The sequence below is a fragment of the Catharus ustulatus genome, chromosome 2, assembly GCF_009819885.2.
Source record: "Catharus ustulatus isolate bCatUst1 chromosome 2, bCatUst1.pri.v2, whole genome shotgun sequence".
NCBI lineage: Eukaryota > Metazoa > Chordata > Aves > Passeriformes > Turdidae > Catharus > Catharus ustulatus.
The window spans coordinates 39,826,235-39,847,054 of NC_046222.1; the positions used below are offsets into that span (position 1 = coordinate 39,826,235).

The 20,820-nt window shown below is 38.9% G+C and overlaps 1 protein-coding gene across 1 annotated transcript in view; it reads left to right on the forward strand.

Annotated features, from left to right (window-relative positions):
* Positions 1-1,617: 1,617 nt before the first annotated feature.
* Positions 1,618-20,820, forward strand: part of CEP295 (centrosomal protein 295) — a 43,366-nt gene continuing 24,163 nt past the window's right edge. The window contains exons 1-12 of the mRNA XM_033087062.2: positions 1,618-1,670; positions 3,144-3,277; positions 3,998-4,198; positions 6,601-6,725; positions 7,483-7,576; positions 12,272-12,385; positions 13,264-13,404; positions 14,503-14,686; positions 16,439-16,630; positions 17,520-17,744; positions 18,966-19,096; positions 20,551-20,754. Of these exons, the coding sequence (XP_032942953.1) occupies positions 3,170-3,277; positions 3,998-4,198; positions 6,601-6,725; positions 7,483-7,576; positions 12,272-12,385; positions 13,264-13,404; positions 14,503-14,686; positions 16,439-16,630; positions 17,520-17,744; positions 18,966-19,096; positions 20,551-20,754 (1,719 nt within the window). The 5' untranslated portion in view covers positions 1,618-1,670; positions 3,144-3,169. The remainder of the gene's footprint in view (positions 1,671-3,143; positions 3,278-3,997; positions 4,199-6,600; positions 6,726-7,482; positions 7,577-12,271; positions 12,386-13,263; positions 13,405-14,502; positions 14,687-16,438; positions 16,631-17,519; positions 17,745-18,965; positions 19,097-20,550; positions 20,755-20,820) is intronic.

Sequence of the window (20,820 nt, forward strand, 5' to 3'; positions counted from 1 at the left end):
AGGCAGTTTAGCAGTGAAATTAAGAAGGCAGAAAAAAAAGCATATAAAACTGCCATCTTCTCCTTATGCTGATTTATTCTTTTTTCAATTCTTTGTGGTTTTTTTAGTCTAATTTCTGTGCAGCCATGCACCTGCATGCACCAAACCAATCAGTTTTACTGAGTAATCTCAGTCCTTCTGGTTTCAGTAGGGCACAATATGGTGGGTTACTATGACAAGTTAGCTCCTAGTGTAATTTTTTTTCATTTTCCTATAAGAAACTGTCCAAAAAGTAGCTATATTTTATACTCGAGTTTCAGTGTAAGACAACTAATTATCTCCTTTGTGCCTGCGTTTTAAGTCAAAAACATTTCTTCCATTTTTGTAGCAGCAGCTTAAACCCTTGGAATGTGCTCCACGCAAAGAAACAAACACAGCTTCTCTCACCTCATCTGTATGTGCGCCAGGATTGTTTCCCTTATACAAATAACATTTGCATTCCTCACAAATCAAGGATATCGCATGTCTCCACCTCCAAATATCAACTGCTGCAAATCTTACGTGTATGATAAATGGTTCCTTTTAGAAAGAAAGGTGAAGTGCGAGGAAGAATCATGGAATGGTTTGGATTGGATGAGACCTTAAAGATGATCTGTTTCCAATCCCCTGCAATGGTAGGGACACCTCCCACCAGACAGGTTCCTCAAAACCCCACGCGATCCGGTCTTGGGGGATCCAACTTCCAGGGATGGGGCACCCACAGCTTCTCTGGGGAACCTGCGCCAGTGCCTCAGCACCTCACAGTAAAGAACTTCCTCCTAATGTTTAATCCAAACCTATTCTCTTGGTGTTTAAATCCCTTACTCCCCTTGTCCCGTCACTACATGCCACCAGCAAAGAAGCAAGTATTGCCTCAGACTTACAAGGCGCAGGCGTTAGTTAAAAATTAGGTGTGTAAGCAAGGGTTTAGCCACAAGGGTGAGGCAGCAGCACAGGTGTGCCCACTGTCGAAGCCATGTGCAAGCCCAGAAGGCAGCAGAGCAGCGCTACAGCTACAGGGGCACTGCCGTGGCCTGAATGGCGTCGGAACTAAATTATCTTCGAGGTTCCCCTCCAAGCCAAACCATTTATGATTCTGTGATAGCCCTTCTACTGACACAGTGCAACCAAAAGGAGCGCTGAGCAGGGAAGCTGCATAGAAGTAACACTAGTGAGGCAGAAGTAGCAGGATGTAGTTTTATTCCGCTCTCAGCATTTCAAGCTCGGCCGGTGAGTGTCCCTACCACGCGAGCACTTAGAAACGCCGACTGTGGGCTCCTGGTGCGGTGTTGTGAGGGGAGCCATGGTGACAAACCCCTGCAGGTGCGCGCTGTGATTGCCGCGCTAGGCGAGTAAAGCACGATCCGCACTTAGATCGGCCATGCGGAGGGGGCTGACTAGCACAACACCACCTCCAAAGACACCTTGGGATGTGCACGCCTTCTTCGCCCACAGCCCCGCTTTTATATTGGGCGCGCGCGCCACCGCTGCCGCGCCGAGCTCCCATTGGCCACCGCGGGACAGGGGCGGGGCTCGGGGGCCGGGGCGGGCGGTGGCGCATGCGCTGTTGGCGGCGCGTTGAGGGCGCGGGGTCACGTGGCGGGAGCGGCGGCCGTTGGCCACGGCGAGCGGGAGGGCCCAGGCGGCGGCGGGTGCGTGAGGGGCGGCTTTACTTCCCTTCCCTTTCCTCTTCCCCTTTCTACTCCGATCGGGCGGATCCAGGTGTGGTCCCGGCGGGGCGTCCCGGTGCCTGCGAGAGCGGCCCGGGCGTACCGAGGACCTCTCCACTCCGCGCCGTCCCCGTCGTGCTGCGGCTGAGCCCGGGCAAGCGCGGCGTTTGCAATCTCTACTCTTATCCTTTAGACCCAGGCTTTGCATTGGGCATCCTCTACATTTTTCCTCTCTTTAGGAGTGTGTGTGAGAGAGAGAATGTAGTAATTTGCGACTTAATTTTGTGCCGTGATAAACTTCTGTACCTCATCGAGTGACTAAGGCAGGGCTGGCAGGACCCAGGATGTTACTGGTCCCTCTTTATGAAAGAATTTGGGATTAATTGCTTTAATAACTCTTTACCAAAAGTATCCTATGGATCTTCGGCTTTACACCTCACCTAATTTCTTTACAGTCTTGAAAATTGATCTATGATACTGTGACTCTAAATATGCCAAGATCAGTATGTATGTTGCTGAAAGTAATTGTTTCCAGGTGTGACTTGTAGGTTAAACTGTTAGCGCTGTATGAATTGAAACAGTGGCTTTTGAAAGTCTTCCTTTGTTTCGTGCGAGTATTTCCAGGGTTGTAAATAGTTAAAGATCCAGTAAAAATCTTGCTTGATTTAGGGGGAGGGTAATTTTAGTCTGGGCTACATATCAGATGGAATTCAGTATTTTTAATCATGAAAATCGTGATTACAAGGAAAATGGGAAGCTGTCTGCAGAACCAGAATATTCTTGTTTCACAGTAAAATATCGAGGGAAACATAATTTGAAATTTGTCTTCTTAGGAAAACTTGAATAAAAAAATCGTTGGTGAGCAGTTTCAGCTTTCCAGTGGAATGCTTGGTACGCAGGCTGTTGCTGCAGTTTCAGAGCCTGTAGGGCAGGAAACCTTGGAGTGCAGCCAAAAACATCAACAGATTTGCTGTTGTGTCTTACCTCTTCTCTACCACAGTTATGAGAGTGTTTCAGTACAAATCACCTGAGTGACCAGCCTGCTTTACTGTGGGCTGTGCTTTTCTGTGGGTTTGTTTTTAAATCTTCCCAGGAGTGGAATGGTGTTCACCCTTCACTTTTCAAATGTTCGAGGCTGGTCCACAGAGTAGGCTGTGAGTGTGATAGTATTACAGTGTTTGGTATGTAGCTCAAAGCAGTTCAAAAGCGTTATCTTTTTGTGTCTTATGTCACAAAGACAGAGCCAATGCTGTTCATTACAGTTAAGAGTCATTAAGGTTGGAAAAGACTTCTGAGATTAAGTCCAGCCTCCAGATGTGAACAGTTGTAGCTCTCTCACACAGATACCGTGATAGAGTTGACAACATTATGGCAGAAGCATTACCCTGTTTTTATAGCTGTTTTGCCAGTGGCATTTATGTACAATTTCTCTTTTTCTGTGCATTGTTCTCATAGAAGTTGATCAATCAGTGTATCCAAAGATGAAAAGGAAGCCTTTAACAGCTGGGACTTTAAGGCTTAGTCCTAATGAAGAAGCCATGTTTCTGAAAGAAGAATACGAAAGAAGAAGAAAACTAAGGTTACAACAGGTATGCCTGTATTTTTCCATGTATTTTCCATGTATTTAATTTGATGATGGTTTAAGTAATTTTAAAAAAGTAGCTGAAAAGATTATTTCCTGTAAGCTGAATTTCAAGGTAATAGTATTGTAGAATGGTGAATTTTTTTATGTTGGAAAAGACCCTTGGGGTTATCACATCCAACTATTAATCCACCACTGCCAAGTCCACCACTAAGTTATATCCCTAAGTGCCACATCTACATGTCTTTGGAACTTTTCAAGGGGTGGTGACTCAACCACTTCCCTGGGCAGTTTGTTCCAGTGCTTGACAACCTTTGCTGTAAAAAAAAAAAATATCCCAAAATACAAAGTGGAAATTAATAAACTATGTTTACTAAGTTTTCGGTATCATTTTTTTTAACCATGTTGAATTGTAACCGGAGCTGTTCATAAATTACTGTGTTGTATTTTTGGAGGGAAGGATATTCCAATTAGTTTTTGCAGTTTGTTACTTGTACATCAATTTTTGGACTTCAACTAAAGTGTTTAATTAAGATTAAATTTATTATTTTATATATTAATTTTGGGAAAAGGTAACAGCGACTTGAAAGTATTTTCTGGATAGATTGTGAATGGAATAGTAGATGAGATGGAAATGTGGAAGGATAGTAGACTATGTGGAAAGTCTTGCTGCAAAAAATATTGTGCTTTTCTTGATTTGCTGCAAACATAAATGCTATTTCTACAGGTCAGAGAGCAGCAGAAGTATATCTCCTACCAGATAAGGCAGAAGGTAAAACAGAAGAGAGAAGAACAACTGCATCAGTTAGAGGAGGCACTGAGAGCTGAATGGCAGAAGGCACAGGATGAGAAGATGAAAGCTCTGGAAGAACTGTATCTATCAAGCTTAAGAGCGATTGGGGAGGGTCATCGACAGGCCAAGGAGAATGTAAGTGAGCTTAATATTATTGTGTCATGGTTTCACCCCAGCCAGCAGCCAAGCACCAGGCAGCTGCTTGCTCACTCCCTCACCAGTGGGACCAGGGAGAGAATCAGAAGGGTAAAAGCCAGAAAACTCATGGGTTGAGATACAGACAGTTTCATAGGGAAAGCAAAAGCCACACACAGAGCAAAGCAAAACAAGAAATTAAATCACTGCTTCCCATGGACAGGCAGGTATTCAGCCATCTCCATGACAGCAGGAATCCATCATGTGTAGTGGTTACTTGGGGAAGACAAACACTATTACTCCAAACATTGCCCCTTTCCTTCTTATTTCCCCCACTTTATGTACTGAGCATGATGCCATGTGGTCTGGAATATCTCTTTGGGCAGTTGGGGTCACCCGTTCTGGCTGTGTCTCCTCCCAGTCACTCCTAACTTCCTCACCACTATGGCAGCACAAAAAGCAGAAAAAGCCTTGGCTTTATGTGCACCCTGCTCAGCAATAACAAAAACTTTTCTGTATTACCAACTATGTGTTCAGCACAAATTCAAAGCACAGCGTCGTTCATATCAGCCACTGTGAAGAAAATAATTTCTGTCCCACCCAATACCAGCATATATTGTCAGGCAGAATTTTGATGTTTTAGAAATACCAAAATCACTGTTTGGTTGGTTTTTCCTTGACATTCCTAATTTTGAAGTCCTGATACCTGAATACCCAACTTTTTAAGAATGGAAACTGTGAATGGCGGTGATTTTTTTTTATGGTTTGAGATCACTCACTGCACAGTAGTGGTGGTTTGAGAATTCTTGTTTCACAGCCTGGGCACCAAAGGAAGAGTCAGAAGCCGTTTTTCTTAGGTTTTTAAGGTTATTTTTTCTTATTTAAGGAATTTTCTCTCTGACTTCCTGTGGTTCACCTTACATTTCGTTTAAGGCTTTTTGCTTGCCCTTCAGGGCAGGACTTATCTTTTATACTCTAAATTATGCATACATTGTTTACAATTAATCTTCAATACATGACACTTACATTGTATTGTTTAGTTTTTTCTTAAACTAATTCAGAATTGACATCCTAACTCAAAAGATGGACAACATGAAGAAGAAAGACATACCACGCCCTAAATCTTCTATTTTGTGTTCAGACTCCTAATATAAATAATTTTTAAAACTTCACTTTTCTACTTTGTAGTACTTTAATTTACACTCTACTTATTTTTGTGATTTTGTAATTTTTCATATAATGATGTAATTTCTCCCAGGGACTTAGACTGAATTCACGGGGGTTTTGGGCACCTTACCAAGGCTTCTGAGCCCCCTGCCCAGATTTTAGGGAAGCTAGGGGAATATCCTGGGTTATGTACTTTTTTGCAGATATCTTTCCATAAGACAGTCTATGGACCTATTGTCCGTAGACTTACTGGGCAGAATTTAAAGTTAGTTTGTTTGTATTAGCTTGTATGATCATGTGCTTTTGTACTTGACTGAATTGTGTATAATGATTCAGTATCTCAGTTATGCCAGTAATACAGTAATTTTTTTCTCCACCATGGATCTTTTCTATGGTTAAGAAAATACACTTAACATTTCTTTTCCCTTCAGTGCTCCAGTAACGTGGAAAGCCTTGGTAAGGGCTTCAGAGGCCTTTACCTAGACTGCAAACAGGCAGTGTCACTTTTGATTCTGCACCTATAAACTGGTTTCACTTTCTTTAAAATCCTGTAACTTGTGTAGCCTCTGCTTGAGAGGTCATTGAGATTGCTGGGTAGAATTTTTCTATAGGTTTGACTCTGAATCAGGTTTATGGAAGTCAGACATAGATTTTTTAATATGGATTTCACAGTGTGGCTTACTTCCTGAATTAGTCAGGATCTTGAAACCTGAGTAAAATAGCATTATGCTTTTCCATGTATCAATGTCTTTGAATCAACTTCTTTATAAAGTCCTTCCAATGCTAGGATGAGTGAGTTAGCAAAAAACTGTGGAACCAGTGTTATAGGAACAGAGAACTAATTATAAATGTTTCTGTTGATGACTGAAGGGTAGTAACATGCTTTTCCTACACAGTTTAGTCTGCATTTGCTATAGGGTTTAAATAACTAAATTTAAATTAACAGGGTGTTTAATTGTCCTTTTTGTCAAACTGATGCAGAAGAAACTAAGATTTCTACATCAATATTTGGTTAAATTGGCTGAGGGATGTGGCAGGTTCGCTGCTGTTGGTGGAGAAGAAAATAAAAGTGGCAGAGAAGGGACAGTGGTTAAGAGTATTTTTACCCTGATACAGTAGAAGGTAGTTTTGAGCTTGTGCTTCTTACCAGCAGTATGTTATTTGGAATATCATAATGATAGTATGAGATGTGAGTAAAATTCTGTACTAAGTGATTACAATATTTCAATGTTAAGGAACCTGACTTAGAAGCTCTGGCAAAGCAAGCAGAGGAGAGGAAACAAAGAGCAGAGACGAGACATAGAAAAGCTCTGATAGAGCAGAAGCACCAGAAAGAAAAAATACTTCGTGAGCAAGCCAGGTATGTAATATTTATTTTGTTTTATTAAGAATAAACTTTACCATGTCACAAGTTGAAAGCCAAAAATGTTGATTCTTCTTGCTTGGAGCTTTTTCAATCTTGATATTTTATTGGTTAGAGAATTAATGCTCGTGGACAAAGCTTGTGGCTTTTGATAAAAACTGTAGTTTTAAAACCAAGACAGGAATGTCAGATATTCAAGCTGGCCTTACAGACTCTTCAGGAGTTCAGTGACATATGAAATCTTGTCAGGCCAGTTCCTGATGGAGAGTTAACTACCTGGAAAAAGGGCCTAGTGCATTTGTCATGGTGTTCCTTCTTAGGGCTTTTTTTATTAAACTTGAGCTGGCATGGGAGATGGTCTGTGTCCTCTTGGGCATAGTTGTGCTTGAGTAGAGCTAAGCCCTGTAAATTAAATAGTTAAGTATGTCTACACTCAAATAGTTAAAGTATTCTAAAGTGCACAATGCATTCTGGAAACTTAGGTCAAAAGCAAAGATTTTGCGTTGCTTTTGGGATGCTTGTATAAATTAACATTTTTGTATAACTTGAAGAAGGTAATTTTTAATGCTGCCTTCCAGCCTAAGTTCTGTTGTCTTTTTGATATGCTTCCCCATTCCTATGGCCGAGATTCAGTGCGGGTACTTAGGAACCTGATTTTAGGTTTGCCTTTTATTTTGCACTGTTCTGCCACGTTGCTTGAATAATTTTCCATCTCTCTTCTCTTTTGTGGTTTGTTTTGTTTTTGTCCCCCAAGACGAACAGATGCACGTAAACGTGCTCTGGAAGTGGAAAGACAAAGAGCAGCCAAAGTTGCCAGCCTGCCACCTCCTCCCCCACATCCTTTTGAGGTTTGTATCCGTGATACAACAGTGATCACAATTTCAGGAGTACCCTGTATATTGGTCTGACTCTTCCAGCAGGACATCTGGAGTTGTTACTTGCATACTATAAGGAGAGTGGTTCAGCAAGCGCCAAGAGAATGAGTTAATAATGTATTAGCAGATTTCTTGCTACTGAGCTTGGGTGCTTTACTGATCTCTTGTTGTATGTGAATCTTACTTTTTGTTTCTCTCTATATATCTTTTATTTCTTTGACTCTTATTTTTGTAGTTAATGTGTCTTTTTAAACTTTCATCATATCTCGTTTTCATTTAGTAGCCCCAGCGGTATGAAACTTTACAATGTATGTTACATGCCTCCTCAGCCTTCTGTCATACTGATGCAGTTAACAGCATTTTGTTTAGTTCTGTAATAAAGACAATTCTGTCTTTAGCTGCGGGGCGGCTTTGTTGGGGTGTCTTTCTCCTTTAAATTTCTTTTTCTTGTAGGGAGTACTAAATAAAGAGGAAACTCTTTAATTTTGACAGGAAACCATCAAACAAGTCTGTTGGGGAGGCTGCAACCTTTTGAGGTGTGGCTTTGTAGCCCATTCACGCTGCTTTGATTTCATAGAGCTGGTGCATACGTGTAGAATTTCCTGTAGGATTGCAGATCTGAACTGCAGAAAGAACACTACATGCGTTTTTACTTTGGAGTTAACTAACAGAACTTCATGAATGCAGAGTTTAAGTTGCCTCGTGTGGTGTTGTGCCCCTTTAGACCTTTGGGTTCAGGGATGTTCAAACTACTTACAATAAAAGAAAGGGTTGAGGTATGCTAGCCCCTTTCAGAGCCAGTGAATCTTTCAAAACTTTTCCCAGCTACATCCCAGCATGTTATGTACAGGTTAGAGTGCAGGATGATAGGGGTTTGGCGTTGTATCTGGAAAAACTGAGTAAGGTCTGACCCTCACAGTTTTAAGAATGATTAGAAGGAGTACCCATGGCCTTTCATTAGTACAAGTTTCTCTCTAGATCTTCTCGTTGACTGCCCAAGGGTTTTCATGTGTAAACTGGATATGAGTGAAGATTAAAACAAGTGTTGTAAGTTGTAAAGTTTGGGGTTATTTCTGGTGAAGTATATTCAGTATTGAAATTTAATACATCTGGAATAAGGTCCTGTCTGGGAGAGTTCAGGTGAATTCATGCACCCTTTCATGCTGCGGTTCCCATCTATGTTGTGCCACAGGTTGTGTGTCTGCTGTGTCTGGTGTAGAGCAGGTGAAGTCTGTATCAGTCCAAACTTTGACTTTATTTCCTGGGTTTCAGGTGCTTCTGTGGCTTAGTTTGGCATTGTTGGGAAAGCATGAGATACTGTGGCTTTACTTTGTAGTAACTTTTGCAGTTTACAATGTGTCTTACATCAAGTATTATTTAACCCTTCTCTTTAGATAGTCACTGCAGTTAACCTCCATAACAACTGACACAGTACTTAATATATAGTACCTTTATTTAATACTTTCTATCTAGCAACATCAACAATGCATCTTCCTTTCTATTTTATAAATGCAGAATTTTCTCCTCATTCTTTAGTATTTTGTCGCGAGAGGAAGCAGGAAGGCTTTGTTTCCATGTTTCTCCAGGTTCTGGTGAAACCAGAATTGCATATTCAATTGTGTTGGATGATATGTCTGGGTCAGTGCTCTGTTTAAATATTGTTCTTTTCCAAAAATTAATGCATTTCCATCCATTACCAAATGTCCTTTACTCGCCTTTTCAACAGATGTGATTTCTCACTGGTTTTAGCAGAATTTGCAAATATCTGGATTTTCTACAGTACATGGGTTTTGTTTCTGTTATGAAGTTCATAATGATAATGGTAGATTGAATCAGAAACTTTGCAGACATGTTGAGTTTTTGTTGAGGAAGGACATTACTCTCTTTCAGTATAGCACAGCATGTCAATTTGTTCAATTTAAAGACTAGCTGACTTTAAACCTTTTTTCTAGTTTTCATATCTGTATAGATTTTAATCCTTTTGTTGTAGACCCATGGCTGGGAGGGCACAGGGCTAAGAATAAAGTTATTTTCTTCAAAGAGTTATCGGGTACCATGTACTTCATGGGGGAAAATGTTAAGTAATTGAAAGATTGAGAGATTTTTATTCCTGTTTCTGCTTCAAGAGAGAGAAAAAAAAGATACTGACTGTCAGTTGGGGGAAGGTAAATGTAGGGCTTAGTCTTGCAAATGTGTTACTCAAAAGGCACTGAATTTAAATTGTTTAACTTTAAATCCTGTGTATTACAGCAAATTACAGGGTCATCCAAATAAGTCTGCGTGTTTTTTTAATCAGTTTGCATAAGGAGCTTATTAAATATAACTATAATCATAATCTGATGCTCTGTTGCAGTAACACTTGACTATAATTTCATAAAAAGGAGCTAGGGCACTATTGTTCATGGCGTGATTACTTAGAATACATGAAACATTCCCTAAAGATACTCCTATTATTGTCATTTTACCCAGTTAGAAAAGAAGTATTTTTACTCTAATGTCATAACCCATTTTGGTTCTCAGAATTATGGATTTTAGGAGTTGAGACCATATTTAGTTAGACCAAATGATAAGTTACTTAATTGAACTTAAACTGTAAACACCATTTTATTGAAAGGTGTCACAGAGTTCTTGTAGTCTTACTTTTTCTTACATGATCTTTTAGATTTTTATGGAATGAAAATAAAACCTAAAAATTGTTACTATATTCTGCTTGAGTATTCACAGCATTTGTAGAGTTGGGATCATGGGTTTTTTATTGGACTTTTTGTCCCATTTCATGATACTTTCCTGCTCCAGTTTTGCCAGTTTTTAGTATAGAATTACTTACTTTTTGAGGGAATAAAAAAAAAAAGAGGGAGGAGTTACAAACAATGATGGAAGTATGGTATTTTTTTCAGTCTAAATTGCTTTTGAGATTAATTGGAAAATTGCAGCCTCCAACATAATTCTCACATCTTTGCAGCTTTTGAATAAAATTCTTCAGGTTTGCTTGATAACATGTAATCAATAATTATTTGTTATTGGTTTGTTAATTTTAAAATTTTTAGAAATAATTCAGAAGAGATGTTTAATTGTGAACATCTCTTGTATTGTAATTCAACTGTAAATATCTCATGTAGACATTCTGAAAGTTACCCAGCGCGGGGCAGGCATTGGTAATCTGGCTAATGAGGTTTAGACCTGGGATTTGTTTGTTTTCATAGCTATAATCCGTATCTGCAAGTGTTTTAGTTAATGTTGATCTGTTACAATTACTATAATTTTTATTGATTAAGAAATTTGACAGTTTGTTTTTTACCTACTAGAATAACATGCAATAATATCACTTAAGGACTATAAAATAAGTTACTGAAGTTCTGTTGGTAAGACTAAAAGGAGGTTATGGGGGAACCTTATCACTCTCTAGCACTGCCTGAAAGGAGACTGTAACTAGGCGAGGGTGGGTTTCTTCACCCAGGTAATAAGTGATAGGACAAAAGGAAATAGTCTCAAGTTGCACCGGGGGAAGTTTAGACTGGGTATTAGGAAAAGATTCTTCACTGGCTTGTTAAGGGCTGCCTGGGGAAGTGGTAGAATCACCATTCCTGGAGGTATCTAAAAGATGTGAGTTGTGACACTCGGGAACCTGGTTTGTTGGTGGATTTGGCAGTGCTGAGTTAGTGGCTGGACTTGATGAAGGTTTTTTCCAATATAAATGATTCTATGATTCTTTGATTTTCATTTAAAGACTTTACTTTCTGCAATCTTCATAAAATAGTAATAGTCAATACTGAAATTTTATATGCCTCTTGTTATGCAGAGATAAGTTTAAGATATTCCTGAGCCTTAATGCTGCTCCTTGTGTGTGTGTATGTGTCTTTATGGTCATGTTAGTTTTAGACTGCTCAAGCTATGAATCTTTCTGATTTAGGTAACATGGCTAAGAACACCTTTTTAGGAGAAAAAAGGGAGGGGAAGCTGAGAGAAGATAATTGGAGGAGATGTTAAGTATAAAGACAGGTCCTACAGTATATTGAGTTACCTAACCTCACTACTTTGCTACTGAAAACATGAGGCTAAGCCAAAGAAGGTGGGAGGTCTGATGGCTCATTGCTCAAACTTGCAGGGAAGAGTTGAAATGTTTTAGTGTATGTAAAACTAAAAAAGCACAGCGACTTAGCATTCTATGAATAGATACTTTTCAGTGAAGTTACAGAAAATGCTCTTTTCTCTGGTCAACTAATAAATTTGACATAATGGCACTGAATTTTCTGAAGCAAGTCTGTACTTGACAAGTGTTGGATATAATTATATTGTGGGTCTGTGGTCGCCCTGCTCTGAGGTGGATATGACAGTTGCTGTAAGTGGGGTTTGTATTCATGCATTAAACTCAAGTGCTTTCAAATTAGTACTTTTGAAACATGGCACTGATGAGCATCAGTTTCTGTGCAGGGGTTTGCCTAGGACTCTTAGGTGCTCTCAGTTATTAAAGCCCTTTATATCTGCCTTGTGCTGATGTGGTTTATTAATTATTACATGTATTTAAGGTTTTAAACAATATTTTCAGGACATAATTTGGTGGAGTGGGTTTCTTTTAATAGTAATTTAACTATACAGATCCCTTCTGTTTAGTTGCTTTGGTGGTGATACTGTTCTGTGATACAGCTGTAGTTGTACTTTTCTTCCTAGAGTTTTGAAGTGAAAAAGATCATTGCCATGAAGTCCTGTGGTACTAGCAACTTTTCTGTTACACGTTACCATATTGCTGAAGCTTTGGTGGACAGAGCAGTGGATGGAGAGCAGGTGATTAACTCCAAGTGTTTGTGCTTACATATATCTTTCTTTACATTGCATACATTGTCTGGGTATCAGCTGTTGGATTTTCTAGAACATGTGTAAGGATATGAACTTGTATAAAGCAGTTGTTACACTACTTACTAGAGAGAATCTCAGATGGGCACGCTTGTAAAGCTTGTTAGGTGCTCAGTCACTTAGGGGATCACTCCTGGCAGTCCCTTGTGAATGGGCTTTTATTAGAAGGTGAGATCACAAGGCTGGTATAATGTTCAAACAACCAAACTGGAAGGCTTGTGGCTTATACTGATTTGATAGCTGCAGTTGTTCCCCTCTTTTTAACAATATACTCCCAGACTTGCCTTGCATTCCCATTGCTTGTTTGGAATGACTTTTTTTTTTCCCCTAAGTATATTTTTATTTTTATGTTAGTAAGATTTTTTTTCTTTGAAAGTTGCAGATTGTTTCTGGTTTCCCAAATTATATTGAAGGTATTTCAGGGATTTTTTCACCTTGTTTAAAACAAAACCATGAGGATAGAAGTACTCAATCTGTAATGTTGATTATATCATTCATTTTACCTTGTGTTGAAGGAAAAATAACCATTCTATGATAACAAATAAATCATATAAATGATTGTCCCTGGTACAGCTAGAAACTGGAACACTTTGTCATCTAAACTAACAAAATATGCAACTGTGATTTTTTTTTCCAAAGGTAAAAATTATTTTGGTCCTACTTGCAATGTAAACATTCAAGGATGTTCATATGGCATTGTATGTCTTTTTTTAAAGTGGTTTCGCTGCAGAATTATTGATTTCTTTATTGTTACACATGCTTTAAACCATCAAAGAACTTTGTGCACTAAACTATTGATTGACTGCCAGCCAGATGCTCATTTAGCTGCTGAAGAGGAAGAGAGACGTTTGGAGGAACTAAACAGGGAGGCAGAGAGGGAGAGAAGAAAGCAGCTTGAAAAGGCACAAGTTAGAGGAAGTCATGCCTTGAAGAAGATCCAGTTGGCCAAGGTAGGCAAAATAGTTATGCCTGTTTTTAATGTCAGAACAACCACTGTTAAGTAAGTTGTAGGTAGATGATTAATAAAGGAATTACATTTTCAGGAGGGAAGCTGATGGACTAAATAAGGTTTGCAAAATGTCTTTGAAAAACAAAAAAGGCAAAATCTGTTTGCTTGTTTTGGCATCTGGAAGGAGTGAGAATGAAAGACCATCTTCTTAATTTTTGTTACCTAAATGTTTGACCAACTATTAACCAATAGGTGAAAGTCAAGCAAAGCTTTTTTAATAGGTGATGAATTCTGCTTTTCCACATTAGCTTTAGTTGGAGTTGGTGATTCTGTACCTAAGGGGAAAAAATTATTGCTAAGAAGGTAACAAGTTTTTTTTATTTTTTAAAAACTTTTTAAACTTTTTAAGACTGACATTCTGTTAGCGTGCAAGTCTGGAAATACTGACATAGTTTCCTTTAAGAAATAAAAATTCAGCTACTGAGAAAAATCCTCGTAGTGAGATCTACACTCAAAATTTTTTTGTTGTCTGATAACTTCACAAGTATTTGTGTTGGCTAGCAAAAAAAAAGCTTACTTTTTATCAGCTGGGTTATGATTGATCCTGAGAATAACCAAACTAAAATGAGGATTTCTGGAAATATTGCTGGTGGTCCTGAAATTAACAGGAAAAAACACCCCAACAAACTTCTTTGTTTTTTTAAGTAAATCTCACATATACTCAGTGTGCCAAAGAGTATTTAGTTTACATCTTAAAAAGTAGCAAGTGCAGAATTATGTACTAAAAAAAGTCACTTGGCAAAAGAAGTACTCATTTGCCTTTTAAAACAAAAAGTTCAGTTATCCTGAGGAAAGTTGGCCTACAGGTGTAGAGTTTGATCCTTTATTCAACATCAGATCTTCTAGATAGTATTGATGACTCTTGTCTCTAGAGGGCTGATACAACCTTCTGAGGAAGCACTTTCTCCCTAGAATGAGATTAACTTTGAACATTAAGCAAAAATGGTAACCAAACTGAAGCATTTTGTATCAGTCTTGATATGTGGCTGTCTGAATGTGAGCACTGAAAGCTTATGTTATCCCTTCTTTATTCTTGAAGGACAGGGAAAGACTCCTGGAAGAACTGGAGCAAATGCATGCTCAGGATCGGATGCGCAGGAGACAGTTTGTCGCACAGATGCCACCTCAGCTTTCAGTGCCACCATACAAACGCATGGAAATAAAAGAAGAATGGCAGAGAGAACTGGAGTCTGCATTTGAAGAAATGTACAGTGAAGACAGGAGTAAGTTCTTTGTTGGAGGTTGCTGAATCTTGTACCCAGTAAAGGAGAGACTGCTGCAGCTGCCTCTTGCCAAGTCCAGCCAGTAGCAAGGCTGTGTTTGCATTCGTAGTAGGCATAAACACAAACAGACTTCCAGGGCACATCCATACAGCTGACTGTGCAGGCTAACAGGGAAAACACAGCACGTACATTAACTACAAACAGCACAAATGAGCTCCTTCTGCTCTGGCTGATCAAGATGAAGTCCTCTGAGTGGGATATATGTCTGTAATATTATATGGATCCCTCCAGCAGTTGGTCTTAGACACTGAGACACCAGTCTGTCCAGGAGTTGTTCCCCTGTATGCCAGCTCTCTATCTGCTACACTGCAGATCTTCCTCAGGTCTTAGACATCCAGTCTACCCAGTGATTCGTGCTGGAGACTGAAACCTTGGAGTTAGCCTCTCATACTCATGTATGCACTCAAGTGCACAAGTGCTCAAATATGTGCTATGGATCACTTGGTGGAAAGCTTTAGACACTCGCTCTTACCTGGCAGCTGTCTCTTGATTTTTAGTCTTCCCAGTTGCTGGCTGCTGGGCATGTGAACCCCAAGACCTGCTGCTCCACTCCAGCTGTTGCTGCACAGATCCAGCTGGGCATGTGAGCATATGCACAGACATGCACATGCTATGCATACACATGTGCTGGCAGGTTTCTTAGGATCCCTTCCTCTCCTTTGTAGCTGGCTTGAATACTTGGATCTCCTGATCCCTCCTCTAGACAACTTGTAGGTCCTCTGGCCTCTGCAATACCCTGCCCAGTCTTACAACTGCCTCATACGTAACTCCTAAGCCTCTTACCATTCTTGCTGGCTAGTCTGGCTTGTGATTTGCTAGCCACTGCATGCTGATAATCATATCCACTTAAATGCACTTATTATGGCCTCTGCAGTTGGCAGTGCTCTAGACACAGGTGCACCTGTGACTTCTGGTCCTCGTTCCAGTTGCTGGCCCTTACATATCTATGCACACGTATGCATGCAAAATTCAGCATTCCTCACATAGGAAAACAGCTACAAGTGGAATTTAATGAGAAGACAGAACAGACTATCAGGCACAGTGCATAGCCAGACAAGTGTACTGACTGTCTCATTTTATCTCACCATTTTTACGTTTTTATCTCATAGTCGTTCTGCCCCTTGATCCTCTTGATCCTCTCCTTTTCCTGCCTTGGGTTCCTCCCCCAAGTATGTGCAACAAGCATAGAATTCCAAGGTGTTCTTCCCCTGTGTCCCACATCTCTTGTAGGCAGTAACCCCCTCAGTTAGTAAGGGGATGATAGGAGAATTCCTGTTGTACAGTCTTCTGGGATTTCGCACCTGGACTGTGCAATCGCTCTCCTGTGGCAACCTTGTGAACAGCCAGGTCAGGGTGTGTCTTTTCCACAATGAAATTACTGGGGTCATGTGTAATTTTTCTTGTGAGCTGTTTCTGGTGTAAAACTGAGCCTTTCATCACATCAACTTGTATTTTGAAAAACATGGCGTATTCTAGTGGAAACTGCTGTGGAGGTTCTGAGTGAATAGACATCTATTGATCTAAACAATTTTGATGTTGTATTTTGGTGGGAAAAAAAGTTGGATAAATCTGTTGTAAAATAACCTGTTGATATTTGAATTTCCTGGGGATTTGTGTGTGACTGTAGTCTTGCAATGTTGTTTGATTTGTATTACAAATGGTCATTTTATTTCATTGTGCTCTTTTAATTAGACATGAAAGAAGACCTGATTTTGCAGTTTGAGCCCCAGCCTTTGCCAGCCCCTTCTGACAGAGCTCAAGATAATGATCTTGATATCTCTTTGGAGCATGAATCTGCTTGTGACACTCAACCAGAGCTTCCTTGTGATGCTCAACAAGAAACAGAACATGTCATAGAAGAGGAGGTCCCTAGTGAACCAGAAAGTAAAACTTCTAAACTTCATATTTGACTTAAACCTTTTCATTTTATATTAGGAAAGATTAGTCTAGTATATAAAATAAATTTTAGTAATAAGTAAAATGCCTTAAGTAGTAAAACTTCTTAATGTGCGTAACATAATTCAGTATAATTTGGTTTATGTTTAGCATAGATGATAATACCCTAATGATGATGAGTTTAAAAATGAAAATGTGACTTCTTTTTCTGATATGCTTCAGTTCATTAGTATGCTGAGAATCATTTTCAGTTCTAAGAACTACACTGTTAGTAGCCGTAATTATTCCTGCGTAATTAGTATAAATTATGGACTGATACTGATATGTGAACTTAAATATTTTCCATTCTGAGATATTTTAATGTTGAAGATTTATGATCTGCTTATTGTGCATCCTTTATGTTCAGGTTTGTAGTTGAGCTGCTGCATATTGTGAGTAGTCTGGAATGGATGCATGAGTGTGTCCTGTTTGCTTATGGCATGTCCAGGGTTATGTGATGTGAGCCAGAAGTGTCTCAGTGAACTTTGCTGCTTGGCCAAGCATTTCTGCATCCCTTGGGTGGCACAGTCTGGTGTTTGGTCTGTGGTGCATTGTGTTGCCAGTGCTGATAGAAAGCAGAGGGGAGATGTGAGGATAGTACTGCATATTTCTACTACAGTGATTATAAAACACTGCATCCAGCTTAGTCCTTCTTTTATAGCTTGCAGAGGCAAATTACTGCTTCTGTCTTGAAGGTAAGAGAAAATTTTGCTAAGATTTCAAAAATACACCTAAGCTATTTGTTCAGCTCTGTAAGCAATAAAAAAATAGAGGGTTTCTTTTTATTATATGAAAATATTAATTACCCAAAGCTCTTAACAGTATATATTCTTTATAGGGCATGAAGAAGGAAAAACTTGCCAACCTCGATCAAAACTTGCCTTAAAGAAATTGTTGAACAAAATTAGAAGCCAAAAAGAGGAGTGGATATCAAAAAGTGAGAAAGAGCATCAAAGTGAATTTGAAACTATTGAATCAGGCACAATTGCTAGTGAAAAGAGACCATTGTGTGATTTAGAACTTAACAAGGAGCAGCAGAAAAATGCAGTGTCTGAAGCCAAAGGTACACAGTACATACTTGCATCAAAGTTTGTTGTATAGGAGTAAAAAGACTTGCACGGAGGGGCTGTGACAGTGACTGTGATGAAACTGTTTAATGAACTTTCAGTGTTAAATGCTTTGTCATCTTGAATGAAAGTTTCCTGTCTGTGCCACTGTGGATTTGTTGAAACCACAAATAGGAGAGATTTTTGCTCTTACGTTCAACTTGTCCATTAAGATCTTGAAGAGATCTTTCAAATCTCACTCAAAATGTTGTTGGAGTTGCTGTACTTTAATAGGTGTTTACTTCCAGAGATAGAATTCTCAGTGCAGAAGTCAGCATTGAAGTTGTGTACCTGTTGACCTGGTAAAACTGCTTTCTTTGGAGATTCACAACTATAAATGCCCAAGACATAAGCTGATTAGTGGAGTTTTTTTCTGCTTTTAGGCCCCATTCTGAAAAACATTTTTGTAAATTTGGAATTTATAGCAATTAGACATTGCAATTTGTTTGATAGCCAAATCATCTTGGGGTTAGTTCCCATGTCTGTCCTTGGTGCCCTTCTTGGTTAGGCTAATGCTGAACTGGTGATCTTGTATGTGGAGTGGGATTTCTGAAGTTTTGAAGTGATCAAATTGTGGCATGTGTTTTGGTTGTTTGGGTTTTTTGCTTTTGGGTAATTTACTTTCACAGGGTGCTTGTTTTTTAAACAAGATGAAGTGATTTAGTTCCATCTTGTACATGGCTATGCCAATGTGCTGCCTGGGGATTGGAGAGTGCAGCATGAGTGAAACCTTGCCTTGGGGAAAATGTGCTGCTATTTGAAGTTAACAGTACAGGATTGAGACTTGCTTTTTGTGCAATCCAAATGTTAGATCATTTGCCCAGTACTGCCAGTTTTAGACTCTCTTTGTTCCAAGAGGTTAATGTGTGGCTTTTGATTCTTCAGGATGGTCTTGCTCTTGTGCTCCTGAGTAATATCAGAAGTAATTTTCAGTCCCTTTGGAGCTGAGACATTTCTATATATTCAAGAAAGACACACAATAAAGAGCTATTAAAGACTTCAATAATATAAAACTTGATTTTCTAGCTTATGGAGACAGGCAGAATAGTAGGATATAGATCTTTTCAAGAGCAGCTTATGCATTTTGTTGAGAGATTGGGAAACTGTAAAGCAAGATGTAAAGAAGAATCAAGGCTCACTCTGACTGCAATTACAGCTAAATAACATGTATATTTTAGACCCTGTGAAAATGTTGGAGAATACAGTTGCAGATGAAAATTCTGTTCTAATCCATCCTCAAGACCAAGCGGCTAAAATCAGAATGGAAGAGGCAGCTAAAATCAGAATGGAAGAGGAGAGACAGAAGCGGGTAAGTGTGTTTGTATTTATTCTTATCTCAGTTGTGGTGTAAAAAAAGATTTACGGAAGATTTTCAGGTTATACAACAGCTATAGGTGCTCTTAACATTTAAACTTTAACCTTTTCTATACTTTTCAAAAATTATGAAGCTGTAGCTGGAATTTAGAATAGAGTGGAAACCCCCAGTTTCTTCAAATCTAACGAGTGCTGTAGGCAAGGGTAATCACGGTTAAATGAGAATCCCAGTTGTACATTAATACCTTTGTTTTATAAAGGGAGGATAAAGTCATCAATACACAACTCTGTAAACTTTATTAATCCTGTGTAATAATGTAGGAAAGTCTATGGGGCTTTGTTTAGAGTGACAGGAAAAGCATACACACCTTGAGTAATTTTTTTTTTCAGTTATCTAGGAAGGTTATGTTGGAAGTAAATGCAGAAAGTTTTTTCTGTCTCTGGGACTGCTATATTTATTACATTTAGAACAATAACTTTGTGCATTATTTCATTATATCTACTGTGTATTGTGTTTCATTGTATTTTAATTTTTGTTGTATCCCTAGAGACCTACCAGCTGTTACGTGGTGGTTCACCAATTGAAAACAAAAAAATTGAAATTTGGGTCTACGTGTGGCCTTTAATTGTAGATTTTAAGTTCAGAAATTAAGGAAGCAAAAATTTGACAGAATATTAATATTTAAAACAAACAAGCAACAGATCCTTTATGAAAGTGTGGCTGCTTTCTTTAATCTTCATTTCCTCCCACTTTGCACCTGACCAGGTGTACGTAGTTCTGTGTTGACATTAACTGTTCTCAAGTCCAGCATTTTCTTGAGTTGCTTTTCCTGACATCCCCATTCAGACTGTCATTAAAGGCTGTTGTCCACTTCCTTTTTGCCAGTACTTTGAAATTTTTCTTTGCTTACATTCTCAAAGCACGTATGCTGTTGCTAAGTGTGGATCTAAGTGAATTGTAGCTGACAGGTACATGGAAAGAGAACAAAATAAACAGACTACTTCAGAGGATTATGGGCTGCTCTCAAAATGGTTATACATTAGCTGTTTCAGAAGCTTTTGTAAAGGTTGAATTAATGTTTAGATGTGTAGAACTCTGATGAAAAACTGAGTAAAATGCAAAATAGGTTTTTCAAGTAAGTTCAAGAAAAGGACTTCTTTTGCAGTCTTTAGAAGATGATAATGGATTCTGATTTTATCCACTTTATTAATTTGATAACAGATAATAATGCAGTAGTAAATGGATTCAAGGATTGTTAGAAATATTGAGCCGGTAAAAATTTTATTCCTGTAGACTTTGGAACTACTTGCAGTTGGAAATACCTGTCATAAGCAATAGAGTTTCTTGTATAATTTGGAACATAGGTTTGTGTGTGATGGTGTGTGTGAGCAGTCTGGTTTCATCGTCATTTAGTTTTAGAGATCCCCCCTCATTTTTCTTTTTGATAGAATGAGGAAATAGAGAAACAGAAACAGGAGCAGCTGGCTTTGATTAAAAAAATTGAGGAAGAGAAAGCTCTTTTGGAGGCTGATTATCTGAAGATCCAAATGCAAACCTGTTTGGAACAAGCTAAGAAAAAAAAAGAAGAGGAAGAGCTGGTGCAAAGCCACAGTGTCCCTTTCCCAGATCAGCAGAACCAAATGGAACATGAGGTGAAGAATTACAGAAAATGGTGTAGAGATTTTTTTTTACTATTATAATAAACATAAAGAATACTA